At 35.4% G+C, this 17548-nt stretch overlaps 1 protein-coding gene across 1 annotated transcript in view; it reads left to right on the plus strand.

The window, feature by feature from the left end:
• Positions 1 to 17548, plus strand: part of LOC150100135 (glutamate receptor 1-like) — a 227060-nt gene that overhangs the window by 204835 nt on the left and 4677 nt on the right. The window contains exon 15 of the mRNA XM_090402506.1: positions 1143 to 1277. Within this exon, the coding sequence (XP_090258632.1) occupies positions 1143 to 1277 (135 nt within the window). The remainder of the gene's footprint in view (positions 1 to 1142; positions 1278 to 17548) is intronic.

The following is a 17548-nucleotide window of genomic DNA, read 5'->3' on the forward strand; positions in this document are numbered from 1 at the left end:
AATGATTACAGTCTAATGTCTGGACAAAATCCATTCAGAAAAACTTATCAAGTTAGAACTTTGACAGAAATCACTTGATGACACTAACACCCAGAATGAGCTGTAGCTGTCACTGTCAGAAGAGACATTACCTGGAAGCTCTTCTGACAGTGGCAGTTGTATTTATGATTTTTACATTTTGTCTAGACTGCAAGCAAGCATCTAGAGTACTTAGAAGAGCCTAAACGGGCTCTTCTGATTTTTCTCATCTTGGTATGTACCAAGATGAGAAAAAATCTAACCACAACCTCAAAAAAAAACAGTGCTATGTGAAAGATTCTGCCAGTTTCTGAAACAGAAACTATGGAAAATCTTTTGGTATGTCCAAAACTATTGGCTTTGCACAAGCAGAGATTTGGGTTAGTGCAGATGCTTTTATCCAGTGTATGTGTGTGTGTGAAAGGTTCTAGACTAACATCTAAATTAAACATTCATATTCTTGATTCAAATTAAGTGGATATTCAATCCAACATTATTTCTAAGCCAAATAGAGAAATTACAAGAGTTTCATGCTGAATATAGACTATAAAAGTTCTGGCAGATACAAGCGTACGCTAATCTTTCATGAAAGGGGGCATTCATATTCTTTCCTATATGGTTTAACTTGTATTACTGTTGTCTGTTTGCTGTTATTGCAAACTTTATTTCTTATTTTATGATTTGTGTAATTGAGTGGTGAATTTTGCATTGTTTCCAATGGACACAAATAGTGGTTTTATAATTATAATAATAACACCATTAACTCTTGCTATAGCAAACACTGTTATAAGAAAGTATTGAGAAGTTCCAACTAAAGATTTATAGGTACAATGCTATGTTAAAAGAAATTCACTATAAACAATTTTTCAGTATAACAAACTTCCTGTAGTTCTTATGAGTTTGCTATAATGAGAGTTGACTAAAATAATTTTTTGATGCTAATAAAGTTTAGAATTAATATGCAAACTTAAATATGACACTGGTCAAATAATAGTTATTTGAAAGCAGCTGTGTTTTTAATCCATTTTTTATTTAAATATCAAGAGATGTAATAATTGAATTTTAGTTAAGAAATGCAACATGAACAATTATATTTTGTGATTGATCAGTGATTTGTATTCTAGGACCTGTATCGTGGTAAACTGTCACTGAGCGAGGTAACAGGCATTTTTTATGTTCTCATTATTGGAGTTGTATTATCATTGATTGCTGCAGGTGTGGAATATTTTCTCAGAACACGGAATATCTCACTCAGAAATGTAAGTAATGAAACTTTAGCATTTAAAATATATCTGATATTATCAACTAGGTTAAGTGATTGAGAGAGAAAATTAAAAGATAAAACAGATATAAAAATGAAATGCAAAAATCCTAAAAATTATATAGTTACTATCTCTCTGACTTTCCTTCTTTAGCTAGAGAGGTAAATAGAGATGTTTAAAAATGTTTCATGGTAAAGCTATACCATATTCAGAAGACTTTATGTTGCAATATCATTAATGTGCATTAATGAAAGGCATATGTACGCATGCACACAACACACACGCACACACACACAAATTTTTGCTTCTGTAAATAGGAAACAAGTTAAACATCAAATCCAGTATGAATTCTGCATGAAGACTGTTGTTCAATTTTTTTTTTTATTGACTAGTTTGACATATATTATTATATGGCACCTCCATATAATCTCCCGCGATGAGTCTTCAGACTCATCTATCATACTTCTCCTTGAACCCATTAACAGACAAAGCACTCACAACTGACTGTGGCAACCCATTCCACTCATTCACAACTCTCCAAGCAAAAAATCTAGTCCTCACACCCCTACTGACCACAACTTTATTCAACTTCCAGGGATAACCCCCTTGTTCTGGTCCCTCTAGCCAAGTGCTGAAACATTTCCCCTGCATCTATCCTATAAAATCCTTTAAGTAACTTAAATGTTTCTATCATATCCCTCTTTTTCTCCTGTCAACCAGCTTCTGCAATCCACACACCTCAAATCTATCCTCATAGAGAACATTTCACAGGACACTCACTATCTTGGTCACTCGCCTCTGAATCCTCTCCACTCTGCTTCCTTATCCCCAAGAAACCCTGGGGACCAGACTTGAGCACAGTAATCCAGATGGGGGCATATCAAGGCTTTATAAAGAGGAATGACAACTTCCTTATCTGTACTTGTTAATGTGTTCTTCAATAGCCAAGTAATCTTATGGGCTACCTTAGCAATATGCCATCTAAACTTTAACTATCTTTCTACCACCACCACCCCTAAATCTCTAGATGAAGCTAGAGATTTAGGGACAGTGTAGTACAGTGCCATCAATGTGATACATAGCTTATAATCTGTTTATCCCAAAATGCATAACTTTACATTTCTCAACATTAAACTGATACCCATTAACTTTTGTCCATACTTAAAGCCTATTTAAATTGTCCTGCAAAACTCTCCACATTGCCTTGATTAACTATTACTCTACCTAATTTTGCATCTTCAGCAAACAACTGAATATTTCCTTTCATGTTATTTCCTATATCATATGTACAAATTAAACAGTAATGATCCCAGCACTGAACCTTGTAGTCACCTGTTTTTGCCTCGATTCTTCCCCTCCATATACCACTTTTTGATATCTGTCCAGCAGCCACCCTCTTATCCACTTAACCAGTGTCATATCTCATTTGTTCTAATCTTCATAACAGTGTTTCATGAGGTATTCTAAACCCATACATGGTACTAATGTACTATAGGTTGATCTACCAACCTCTCATGTATGGGCTCAACATTAAAAAAAATAATAATAATAATAAAATAAAAATCTGTCAAATGCCTTGCAACTCATACAGTATCATATTTTTATCTACCCATTCTTGAATTCTCTTTTTTACCAATTTTTCTAGTACTTTTATCACCACGCCTGAGATACTAATTGGTCTATAATTTGCTACTGTAGCCAGAACCTCCCTTATGCAGAGGGCAAAATTATTCCTTTGCATAAGGGAGGTTCTGACTACAGTCAGAACCAAGGGAGTGGAACTCTGGTAGAGTTCCACTCCCTTGGAACTCTACCAGAGCTGAGACTTAAAGAGCCTAGTCAGAGGCATTGCTAGTTCCCTTGAACATTCTCGCAAAACTCTGATATTCCCTCTAATCCCACAGCTGTATTTACATTGAGATTCTGCAATATCCTAAGAACCTCTGTTCCCACATTAGTGTCTGTCACATAGGTTAAAGCAGTAACCTCAATAGAAAGTTATATACTTGCAAAGTGGTCGCTCAGTAACTCAACTATTTTATCCACTTCTGTCTCCTCATGACCATCATCACTCATTAATTAATCTTCCAGTCATTCTTCCTCTTACTTGCCACATAACAAAAGACCTCCTTGGGATTCCTTTGGCCTGCTCGGTTAAATTCTTCTCATAATCTGATTTTATATATCCCCCACAGCATTTTTTTCTTCTGCAGCTCATGCTTAATGATATTACTCATCCATCTAACTTCTACGTGATTAACCCTCCTTACTCTATATATTATAGTACACTTCAGGAGTGTGAGTAAAGCAAATTAATAGAAAGAGTAAAATAGTAACACAAATATTTGAAAAGAGACTAACAATGGTGAATCCACACGATTCATGTTGTATTGTAATGGCTAGCAATGTGATGAGAAGAGGGTCTGAGATTAGGTGATTCAGGTTTTTGATGAAAGATTACCATATGTGATGAAGGTTCATACCTTGTTTCTTATCATATTAATGGGAATATTTTAACATATTCGAATGCTCTGATGTAGGCCATTTTTGTAGGTTGTCAAAGTAAAACCTGATGGTATTTTTGACATGTGTAAACTCTTTTGACCAGCCTGCCACATAGCAAATTTCACATGAACAAGTGATCTTGTGTAGTTTTTTTGAATGGTGAATGGGGAGAGTTTTGGAGGTTGAACGAGACTTGAAGAAGATTGCATCATCAAGGAATGAAAGTTGCTTTCTCCCGGCTAACAAGATTTCAAGTCTTCTTTAACCCCCCCCCCCCTCCATTTCCCACTCAGATAATTGAGATATACAAGATCACTTGTTTTGAAATTTGTAATGTAGGACAGATGGAACTGTCAGGGAAGTTACACATGTCAAAGCACATTAAAAATTATTATTAATATCTGACCTGTATGGAGTCAAAGGACTCATCGTAGGAGGTCTATACTCTCTCACATGCAAAAAAAAAAAGATCATTGAATTGTGCCTTGAACACCTTCACAGCTTCTGCACTCACCAATCAGTCTCCATGCAAAGAACCTACTGCTCACACTCCTTATACAGCTTCCAGGGATGACCTCTAGTTCTACCCTTGCATACCTCTTATATATGAAAAATCCTCTCCACATTAATTTGGTAACAACCCCTCACCAACTTATATGTCACAATCATATCCCCCCTCTTCTATTCACAAGGCTCTGTAAGTTGCATTCCGTCACTCACTCTCTCTCTCTCTCCCCTAGTATTTGACATTCCATAGACTTGACACTGACTTAGTAAACGTTCTCTGGGCCCTTTCCGATATATCCTCATTCTCCATGGACCAAATCTGTGCAAAATGAGGCCACATATACACAGTAGTCCACATGTGGCCTGATCAAATAATTATACAAGGGAAGCATAGCCTCTGCTTTTGCATGGCAGTGTCCTCCTCTTATTGCCATAATCCATTGGGATGTTCTTACAATTTTAGCAATGTGAACAATAAACTTCAAGTTTCTGTCTACCATCACTCCCAGGAGCTCTCATTTCTTCCATCTCCTTCAAAATTTCTTTATTAATTTGTATACCCTGTATCACAGCCTTGCCTACCTACCAAATTTCAAAACTTTGCACTTTGCAACATTAAACTGATAGCTCTACTTATTTGTCACTCACATTTCTATTCGGATCCTCCAGTAAGGCCACAGTGTCTGGTCTACTTCTCATAGCTCTTCCCAATTTTGAATAATCAGCAAACAGCTGTACATCTCCAGTTAAGCCAGTTCCAATGTCATTAATGTACAAGTTAAACAATAATGGTCCCAAAACAGATCCCTGTGGCACTCCACTAGTGACCTTTCTCTTTTGGGATACTACTCCTCCATACACAACCTGCTGATACTACCTGTCCGCAACCCACGAACTAGTAGCCAGCATAACAGCGAATGCACATTTTCCATTGTCTAAACATTTTCAAATATTTTTCACTAGAAATATTAACTGTTATTACTTTCCTTCTAGTTTTTTAATTTATTCATGCTATTTGACTAGTTTTCATAAAACTAGTCAAATTAAAACACAATTTCTATTTGATATCTTTGTGTGTAGTTTAATACCAGAAATAATTAACCCTCATATGAATTGTATAGCTGTCTCCTTTTATACAGACAAACACCATAAGAAACTTTTTTCAAAAAGTGGTGGTAAGATGCCACAAGAGTTTCACTTGGGACTAACAAGTTGAATTGAATTGAAAATTTGAATAATAATTAGAAATCATTAATGAATAACTGTAACATACGAGTCCTGAATTACATGAGAAGAAACATAGTAATGCAATGCTGAACAACAGTTAGCAGTAGACCTAATTTGTTTGGACTTATCCACAGGCTTAATTTTTTAAAGTAAATGATTATTCCTTAATTTATGATGATGCAAATCAAACATTTGGATTATAAGCTGTGATCCGATGGATTTGTAGTCCTGATAAAGCTATAGATTTACCTGACATGAAATGCATAAAAGTTTACACAATTTAAAACTAAATATGTGTAGTTAAAGCATATAGATGTTCCTCACATGCTTGAAATATTTGAATTATTCTTTTCAGCTATGGATAGTATTATTCTTCTATGTCACAGAGGAATCCAGAAAACAAGGAAAAACAATTTTATTTAATAATTATTTTACATGATAAACTAATTGAAGTTGCACAAAACCAACAATTAGCATGCATATTAAAAACTTTATTTCACTTAAAAACATACACCTGTATGCACTATGATTAAAAGGGGATCACAAGGCAACAGCAGTTGCCTTGTGATCCCCTTTTCCCACTGTGAATGGTCACCCTATGAGCCTTCTTGCAATCCTCTGGCTTGCAATGTCTCCACAACTCTCCTTCTCCATGCATGCTGAAGCTGTCATCTCTTCCATCTTCCTGGTGATGACCAGCTCATTGCTGTCTTGAGCCATCTCTCCTGAGACATTTGTTAAACATGCCCATACTACTGTCAAGAATGGACTCTGAATGTGAAGCAGTGGAGCCGTATAAGAGCTGTGGAGATGGATAGCTTGCAATGAAGTACATGTATTATGGAGAGATTGAATTTTTCAAGAACCAAGAGACAGAGACTTGGTTCTGTTTTATTTAGAGAGTTGAATATTATTCACTGGATTTTTTAATGCACTGCTGGTCGAATGAGATGTATAGTGGCCTATCATAAGCAAAAATTATGGATCGAATTTATAGTCAAGATTTATACAGTGGATTGAGTTGGGTAGATGGAATTACAGCTGAAGCAACTAAGGACATGAAGCCAGAGTTATACAGAAAGAAGAAAGCGAGCGAAAGACCAGAGCCTGAATAGTATTGGTATTTTAAATAAATGTGAATTTGAAGTGCCATGTTAAATAATTAAGTATTATCAGATCAAGATTTTTTGTTATAATTAATTTCTAATTACATGCCTGATAACAAATGATTTACAAGTATGGATGGATGTTTCTTACTAAATGTATCCCCCCCCCCATTCGTATCTAACTTTTGAATAGCATAACTGATTTTTATATTAAGTTTATATTTATATTAAGCTTACAACTAACTTAATGATTATTATTTATAATAAACTTGATAATACTATTGACGAAGAAGTGGAAAAAAAAAAATTCAAAAGCTATATAGAAACACAACATTTTTAAACATTTTAGGTCTTATAATTGCCTTTTTCTCAATATTCATCACTTCATATGTAGGTGTCACCGAGTAATACTATCCGGAAACTAATTGTACTGCATGCATATGAGAGTAAACCTGCCAGTGAACATTATTGGATAAAAAATACTTAAACGAATGATGACCAGTACATTTCTTGTTATGTTTTTCTCCTGTGCTTTATTACAAGGACTGGAAGATCATTAAAATGAAAATGTTATCTTCATTCAGTGGAGCCAAAACTATGTTTATTCTATATATAAAAATAGAATTTACCTTTCTATAGTAAAATATAATACAGGAAGCTCTTGATGTTATTATTTTAGTTAATTGAATAAAACAGCCTTTACTGTCCCCCCCCATACCCATTAGTTCCATTTGTTAATTTTTCATGAAGGAAGAATTATTACTAGAAATTTCAAGTTAGCTTATAATGATCATGATTGCATTTTATTTATATATTACACCAGTTACTAAATCCGTTTTTCATAGATGAAGTGCTAGCTAAGTTTTGCAGATAAATAAAATAATATGGATAAAATATAATAAACTTATATTTAATCCAGATTGTTTTATTTCTCTGCAAAACCTGCATTTTGATTTATGAGTGATCTCTCAAGTACCAAGTAATTGGACAACCAGTTTCAACCAGAATTATATATTAATATGCACATGATTAAATTTAAATTGAAATGAAAGAAATTACTATTTTAAATGTAACTATTAAATAAAAATTCATATTTGAGTAGACGTTGAAAGTTTTTTCACTTGGTTATACTATAAATTAAAGATGCCAAGAAATTATATTCTGAGTTTTTATCAAAGTGTAAGCAAACATTGTTTGTGCATGAAGTATCTTAATAACTTAATATCTTGTATATAGAGGCTAATGACTTCACATCAATTGCCTTAGTGACCCATAATGCAAAGCACACATACCCTTTCAGATATGTATAATGCAATGCATTATAGGAATTATATATTTAGTTTAATCCTTTATCCAAGTGTAAGCAAACAAAGTTTACATCTTAAGTATCTTCAGGACTGGGGCAACTCATAGCAAAGGTGGACTGAGTTCTGATCACTTTCCTTAGTATCCCATAATGTAAAGCACATCTCCTTGCAGATATATATAATGCTATGCATTATGGGAAGGCTCAATGTATAATGTATAATTACATTATAAAATCATTAATTATACATTGTAAAATATATAATGTGCTTTGCATTATGGGATACTAAGGAAAGTGATCAGAACTCAGTCTACCTTTGCCACGAGTTGCCCCAGTCCTGAAGATACTTCAGGCATAAACTTTGTTTGTTTACACTTGGATAAAGGATTAAACTAAATATATAATTTATAGTCTAACCAAGTGAAAAAAACTTCCAGCATTATAGGAAGGCCACTACCCAGACCAGTTTTGACCTTTTATAGTATAACCAAGCAAAAAAAAAATTTTCCACATCTACCTTTAATCCAGAGTATTTTAATAATAAGGCTTGGCACCTTTTGACTACTTGTATATGGGTAATATATATGACCGAGTAGGTCTGAGTAGTGGCCCGTCCCATAATGCATTACATTATACACATTTCAAAGGATATTTGCTTTGCATTCTGGGATACTAAGGCAATTAATGTGACGTCATTAGCCTCTATATACAAGTTGCCCAGTTGCGAAGATACTTCATGCAGTAAACATTGTTTGCTTATACTTGGATAAAGGATTAAACCAAGAATAGAATTTCTTGGCATCTTTAATGTATAATATTTGAGCAGTTAGAATGCATATAGCATGATTTATTAACATTTATTCCTTTCCGAGTTTTTATCTTTACACCAGCTACATATAGCCATTCCAAACGAGCTGTGGTGTAACTATAATCATTGGTTTCATCCTCTTCAAAAAAAAAAATAAATAAATAAAAAAGGGAGACTTGGAGTTTTGGTTGGGCCCACCTGAACTGCAGCTGGAAACTTGGGATTTTCATAAAAAAAACAAAAAAAAACAGGCAAATCAGAATTTGCCTGTTTTTCTGACAGGATACATGCAGTTAACAAACAGACAAGTTATGACCATTTGTACTTATGATGGCTATCCTATTAACATGTTCACATGATACTACCTCACTCATGCAACCCATAGAAAGGGTGTTATTGCAAGACATTTTATTTAAGAAATGCTTTTACTCAGGCTATTACTGCTGTCGAGGTGAAGAAAACTCTCAGAGATGTTTGGAAGAATTTAATATACTGTGTTATACAAAGAATGCAAATGCAAAATGCAGAAAGGAGTGAGGTGATGACAGCAGTGGAAAATATTCCTTCTCACTTCCTACTATTTTGAACCAGCTGTACTTTAATATTATCTCCCGATGACAGATAAGGATTCTGCTATCCCTAGGATGAGAACTTATGAATTTATTTATGAAATAAATAAAAACTTAAAACCATTGTAATTGAACATTTATAAGATTTATGTTAAAATGCTCATTCATTACATATTTGAGTATGTAGAATTTTCAACCAAAAACAAATATGAATAAATAACTAACATCAGACTTTATTAGGCCATATTGGGATTTTCATAATATTATAGATGATCATACTGACTAGTTTTGCCAAATATGCTAGTGGCTTCTATGTTAGGAAGGACACAAAAAAATTACAATAAAGGGGTCAACATGAACCATTACACAGAAGTAAAGAACAGAAAGCACGTGGAATGTGGAAGCTGGCACAAGTCAGTCTTTGTTCAGTAAGTATGTGTGATAGTTGGCAAAAAAAGTTAAAGTCTGACATATGGAAAGATCTTATAAGTGACTTCCAAATATCACATAGAATCATTCCTTTATCAAAGTTTTATTAAAATGGCCATCCAGGGGAACCCATAACCTGGGAACCAGCAGTCTAATATGAAAAGATCAGTAAAGGTTGTTATTCATTGTTATAAGATTTATAAGACATTTTATTCTTCTATTACCTTAATTTTTTTTTTTGTTTTTAGGTGGGTAAATCATTTTTGTCAATATAGTAAAATTAATTAATGTTTAATGTTTTTAAGAAAACAAAAAGATGGAGGTAACAAGTTTGCATTATCTTAAAGATATCTGAATGTGTTCATGTGTATGTAAGAAAGAATAGAAAGGAAAAGTACTTAATTATTTTTCTTATTTCTCAAAGATTATGGAAATACTTGTACTTATCACTTGATTATACAATTATACATGTATTTACATCGTATTTTAAGCATTGTTGTACTATTAAAGCAAATAGTATAGTTATGAGTATTTTGATTGAATATTTAATTTCTGCTGTTAGAAATGTAGAATATAACATTCAAATACACAATATGGTTTGAAATTACAGTATTTTAACAAAATCCTAAATGGGGGAAGGAGAAATGGTTGATCAGTATGCTTGGTTAGTTGTAAGAGATTGTTAGATAGTGTTCATAAATCATTCATCGTAACTTCTACTCATAAAATATTATTGAAAACCTATACTACATGTCAGTTAGACAAGGCATTAGAGATAATCCTGTTTTGGAGGGTAAACATGGCTATATGGTACTTAAGAAGGCTGCCTTCATTCAATGCAATAGTGTTACAAGAGCAGTGAAATTTACTACTTGTTTTCCACAAATAATAAATTTCCAGAGCTAGAAGGAGTTTTAAAGCAGGATTTGAACATAGCCTAGCAGTGGCAAAGAAAAGTCTTTATCTTCTATGCCCACACATCTAACACCACCATATGTTGTAAATAATCACTGATTAAAAAGCAACATGCATCCATATTTCAACAGTTAATATCCATCTCCAACAGTTAATACTTTACACAAAAAAGTCGCTCAATGAAATGTTCCAGAGAAAAGTGATTAATTATCGAGTCTCCAGAATTTTGATTATGAGAACAGATTGAGGGATTGCCTTTGCTGAGCCTAGTGGATAGGGAGAGGAGGAGAAAATGATATGATTGAGACATAAGTTGGTGAGGGAGTGTCAGATTAAGGAAGAGAGTTTTCACAGCATGGAGACAAACAAGGGTAGGGCAAGAGGCAACTATTTCTGGAAGCTGGATAAGAAAAGCATGAGCAAAGAAATGAGCAGCATTTTTTTTTTTTTTTGCATGGAGAGTAAGTGGTGATTTAAAACAGTGAATGAGCTTAAGGTACAGTTTGGTGGTATTGCTTAGAAAGAAAACAATGGACACCATAATATGAGGAACAAACAGTCATGACACCCACCTTAATGAGATGTAAGACCTCCTTTCACTGCAATGACTGTCCACACGATTAGCCTAGTGGCTGTGCACTTCGCAACCATATGACTGGGGAAGGAGTGTCCCAGGTTTGATTCCCATCGAAGACGTGAGGAATTTGAGGATCTTCCTCAGCCATAGCCAAGTTAGCCGGTCTTGGGTGTGGGCAGTAGGGTTTTTTCCACCAGTTTATCTGGCATTTTTCATCCTGCAAGCAGGCAAACCGGCCCCTTGAACACATACAGATCTACAGCCATAAATACTTACCCCCCCCCCATGAGGGTAAGTATTTCTCCTAATTTTTTCTCCCTGATAGGGATGGGGAGAAAAAAAAGGGAGGAAACTCTATACGAATAAATAAATAAAAACAGCAATGGCTGCAGCAATCCTATGGGACATACTTTCCACAAGCATATAATTGTGATCAATGGAAATTTTGGACCATTTTTCCTGTAAACATATAATAAGGTCCTGGACTGCTATAGGCCAAATGTCTCATGACTTCACCTAATGCTCCAGTTCTTCCCACAGATGTTCTGTAGGGTTGAGATCATTGCTCTGTGTTAGCCAGCCAAGTGTGATAATGTTCATCTTCATAAACCACGTGGCTGCAGCCTTATTACAGAGTGCATTGTCTCGCTGAAAAAGACAATGGTCAGTTCCACAGAAATGTCACAAAGCAGGAAGCATTTGGGGTTCGATGTTCATGGCATCGCAAACAGAGGTCCAAGGCCAAACAAGGAAAAACAGGACCATACTATCATGCTGCCAATCCCGAATATCATAGTTGAGGTTACATGCTCTGGTAAGAAACATTCACTGGGCATCCACCACACCCACACCTGTCCATCTGCCCAGTAGAGGGTGTAGCCAGTGCCGTAGCTAGAGCTTTTGCAGTGCAGGGTGGTCCCTGAGTTTGCCACCCCTTTCAATACATACCAAAAATACTACAAAAAGTCAAAACGACATATAGGGAAATAAATTAAAACACTATTTAAGGTAAGGGTTATTACATCCCATATTGTTTCTTAGCCAAATAAGAAACTCAAAGAGTTTCATGCCAAATATAGAAACTATATAAAGCTCGGCGATTCCAAGTGTAAGCAAATACCTGGATAGTGCAACACCTGACCCATTTGGTAGTGCAAACTGAGGTAACTCATAGTAAGGATGGAGCAAACTCCGATCACTATTCTTGGTATTTACCCATAATGTGAACTTAGCTCCTAAGAGCTGTATTACTGTTCTTCATTATGAGAAAAGGTCACTACCCAGACCGGTTTCAACCTTTATTGAGGTCTCATCAGTGAGTAGGTAGACCTAGTTAATACCAAGTTTGTAGTGAATAGAACTTACATCCCTTCTATGAGAATTGCCAAGAAGGTGTCCTAATAAATTACTAATTATATGAAGAGCCAAAGACTTTAATTCAGCAAAAATGTTGCCAAATTGAAGCCTTTGGCTCTTCATATAATTAGTAATTAAAACACTATGTTTATTTTTGAAGTAAAACTTTAATTCCAACATTCTACAATGTTATTTTTCTTGCTTTTCCATTAGCAAAATCTTCGATGACATTGTCGAAGTCTATTTCATCACTCAGTTGTTTTATAGACATTATGGCAAGATTTCATAAATGCAAAGTGCCGCCCAGGGTGGACCATCCCGTCTGCCCTCCCCTAGCTATGCCTCTGGGTGTAGCATGATGCATTGTTCCATAACATAGCTTTCCAAGCTTCTCCCATTGTACATGCTCTTTGATGATGAAGACGATGCTGCATGTGGTTTGGGTAATGTGGGGGCTTGCATATTGCAGTCCTACCATGGAAACCCATGTTGTGAGCCTTAGTTCTGAATGTTTTTGTGCAGATTTGTATTCCAGTCAATGCCCAGAACTCTGCATTCAACGTGTCAGCCGAAAAATGGGGATTTTTACATATTATCCTTTGTAGCACCTACAGTCACCGAAAGTGACTGTAGGTGGCTACATCCTCTACAAAGGATAGCACTTGCAGTTGACTCCATACCATCTCAGTATGGTATGGTATCACTGATTGTTGACCTGGGATGGCCCAATTTATCAAATAGATAGGCTTGCAACCCTGGCATCCTATCACAATGCCTCTTTCAAACTCCATCAATTCCCCTTCTCATAGCTCTTTGACCCAGACACAGTTGCACTGACATGGGAGCATGATGTTCCTCCAATTTATACCAGCTACAAACACATGACTCGTTACATGCCACAATACACCTTGCCCATGGGGGGTGGGGAGAATGTCCTTTGACCTTGGAGGACTGATGATGATATAGTTCCAGTCGGCATCCATAAGCTAATGGTACACAAGACTATTCTGTAAATGTTGTTTGTGCATAGAAAGCATTACTTATATTTATCATTTGCTGAAAATAACATATCTCGCTTGACAGCAAAACTAATAGCAAAAGAAGAGATGTATTATATACTTTTTTTTTGATTATTTGATGTATGTATGTATTTTTCCCTTCAGTCTTATGGATGGTGGGAAAGCATATGCTACTATACCAGGAAGATGATTATGAAGCAAGGTGATTCCTTGCTGTAAGTATATTTTTTATGACTATAGCTGTGTGTGTTCATGGGACTGGTTTGCCTGTTTTGAGGGATGAAAAACCTGAGTTACTGGGAGAAAAAACCCTCCACCTGTGTATGAGACTGGTAACTCACCTTTAGTCAGAAGAGACCAGATAAAGGTTTCTCAGTCATGGATGAGAATTGAAACCAGATCTTTCTGACAAAGGGCTTTGTCTATAGTGACTGACTGAGCTATGGAGGCTCTATTTGGTGTATATGACAACATATTATCAGTGTTTAATTTCATTATCTACTTGTAACATATTTCTGATAACTGATAAATCAGTACTAATATAATTTATTATTTTTTTAATTGCCAGTGTATATCACAATATTTTCAGTTTTTTATACCATGGTCAGTTAGAATATCTGTAGTGTATTTATTAAAATTCCTATAAAAATAAACACTACATCATACAATACAAAACATAAATGAACATCATATTTCAACATATCCCTTCCCCCAAGGTGTGGCCAGTGGGACATATGCTTTTGTATGCCTCCAGTAGGAGGGAAAAGCTATATACATAAAGCCAATCTTGCAAAATTACTTTTTTTTTCTTTTTCCCCCCAAATCAATTTCAATAGCCTGAAAAGAGACCAGTGTTAGTGAGCAAGATCTGGCAGTGTGGACATGGACATTGTCATGTAGCATCAGCACATCTTTTGACAGCAATCCTGTGAATTTGCTCTGAATTGCTGCTTCTTTCCAAACAGCCTATATCTATTACCAAGGTAATAGATATATAGGCTGCAAGGTAATAGACACTCTGCTTCCAAATGGGGAGAATGACCATGCAGTCTTGTTCTGGAAGTTGCCAAATATGTGGAATTCTATGTCAAAAAAGGGTTTATGTTTACTATAAAGCTCTTAAATAAGGCAAACTTTAGGAGTCATCTCATATAAGCACTTCTCTTGCATTCTAGTAATGCAAGAGAAGTGGTCAGAGATTGTTTGAGAGAAGCAGTATCAGAGTGCATATTCAAGGTTAGAAGTACAAATCAAGTGGGAATTAGGATGAATAGAGGCATAAAGCCAAGAGCTGCAAAAAAAAAAAAAAGAAAGAAAGAAAAGAATATGGAGGGAATATTAAAAAAAAAGGAGATTAGCATACCTATGAGCAGCACAAAGTTCAAGCAAGAGGGATGACTAGCATGGTAAGAAAGGCCAAATCAGATTATGAGAGAAAATTAGTTAAGCAGGCCAAAGTATATCCAAAAGAGTTTTTACGTTATGTAGAAGTAAGAGGGAAAAATGACTACAGAAGGATGATTTTAATGACTGCTGATGGTAAGAAAGTGCCAGTGGCAAATTGCTGAGTAATTATTTTGCAAAGATGTATCATCCAGATGGAAATTATGTAGTTGCTGATGTGACAAAAATGCACATTAGAATTGAGGTAGATGTACAGGAGATGTTCGACATATTGAAAAATACCAATGTGAATACAGCAGTGAAACTGAATGGCATGGTAGCCCATGTACTACATTAATATGCAAAAGAATTGACACTGCCTCTGATGAAGTTCAATCTGTCTCAACAGTAATAGTGAGCAGATAGGGATATGATAATAAGTGGCCAACATGACTTTGTAAGGATAGGTCTTGTCTTAGTAATTTATTCACATTTTATAATAAAATGATGGTAGAATTGGATAAAGGAAATGGCTATACCTGATATTGCTTGACTTTGCAAAGGCATGTAACAGAATACCACATAGAAGACTATTACAAAAGTTGACCAAATGAGAATGGATATGAAACTAGTAGCCTGGTAGTCACCCTCATTCTCCTAGATTCCACTCCACCATATACTACTCTCTGGTGGAGTGGAATCTAGGAGAATGAGGGTGACTAGTGGAGTACCTCAGGGTTCTGTACTAGAGCCACTACTCTTTAATTTGTATATCAATGATATAGGAAAGATTGTTTTCTAATGATGCAAAACTGGGGAGGGCAATAGTTGATTAAGATGATATACCCCCTCTGTCCAAAAAGAAACGAACTTTTCGAAAATAGAAGAAACTAGTGGCGCTACCTGTTGTATCTTTTTGTTGTCGAAAGCAGCAACCTTCATTAGTGTTGTGTCAACTGTTTATGACATTTATTTCATTAGAAGCCGAGTTATAGTGCGAAGAGTGACAGTGTGTTTTGACGAACGGTCAGAAAATGAGTTTCAAAAAGAGAGCTGCGATTGACTTTTGTGTTAAACTTGGTAAACGTTTTATACTGAAATGCATCAAATGCTTCAAAAAGCATATGGTGATGAATGCTTATCCTGTACTCAAGTTTACGAGTGGTTTAAGTGATTTCAAAGTGGTCGTGAAACTCTTGAGGATGACGAAAAGCCGGGCCATCCAAAAAATGGACTGCGCGAAGTTAACATCCAAAAAATGTGTGATTTCATCAAAGAAAACCCGAAATCGTCCATAAGATGAATTGGGGATTCCAAAATCAACTGTGCACAACATTTTGACTGAGAGTTTGGGCCTTTGTAAATTGAATTTGCGATTTGTTCCCCACAAGTTGACCGACTACCAAAGTGCAAAGTGCATAGCCGAGCACTAGGCTAACTGCACAGACCCATGAAATCTTATTATCTAAATGGTATTTGATATTGATCAAGATTTTGTGTTGACTAATCAATATTCTTGCTGAATATGGGAATTCCACTGGCTACATGCACCAAAAGAATTATTATTATTATGATTATTATACAGTATCTCTACTGAGTCTGGAAACTTATCATGGGAGACCCACACTAATGTTTATGTACACAAAACGTATGATTCCTCTCCTTAAAACTCATTCACTGTCACAGCACTCACAACTAATTCTGGCAATCCATTCCACTCATTCACCACTCTCCACACACCCTCACTAAATACACTCTTACACAAATTCCACAGATGACCCCTAGTTCTCTATTTGTCATATAATAAAAAATTTCCTCTCCATCAATGTTATAAAACCCCTTTCTATTATGTCTCCTCTTTTCTGCCTATCAACTAAACTTTGTAACCCAAAACCTTCAATCTATCCTCATAGGGAGAATTCTGCAGACCTGTCACTAATCTTTGAATCCTCTCTACCATCTTCTGATTTGTAAGAAACCCAGGTAACCAAATCTGTGCACAGTAGTCAAAATCCACTGAATCATAGCCTTAAAAAGAGGGATAATAACTTCCTTATCTTTACTTGTTAGCATGTTTTTCAGCATCCAACTTTTGCAATACATCCTCTGAACTTGTTCAAATCTCTGTCCACCATTATCCCCAAATCCCTTGCCTCATCAATTTCCTGCAATCCAGTACCATCAATATGATACACCATATGCAACTTTACATTTTGCAACATTTAACTAACAATTATTATTCTTTGCCCACAATGCCAATTTATTTAAATCATCCTGCAGGATATCTACACCCTCTGTCCAAAAAGAAACAGAACTTTTCGAAAAGTTCTGATTCTGATTCGAAGAGTGCTGTGACAGTGAATGAGTTTTAAGGAGAGGAATGATACGTTTTGTGTATCATAAACGTTAGTGTGAGTCTCCCATGATAAGTTTCCAGACTCAGTAGAGATACTGTATAATAATCATAATAATAATAATTCTTTTGGTGCATGTAGCCAGTGGAATTCCCATATTCAGCAAGAATATTGATTAGTCAACACAAAATCTTGATCGATATCAAA

The sequence above is a fragment of the Typopeltis vanoorti genome, chromosome 13, assembly GCF_054136105.1.
Source record: "Typopeltis vanoorti isolate ZY-2024b chromosome 13, IOZ_Tvanoo_1.0, whole genome shotgun sequence".
NCBI lineage: Eukaryota > Metazoa > Arthropoda > Arachnida > Uropygi > Thelyphonidae > Typopeltis > Typopeltis vanoorti.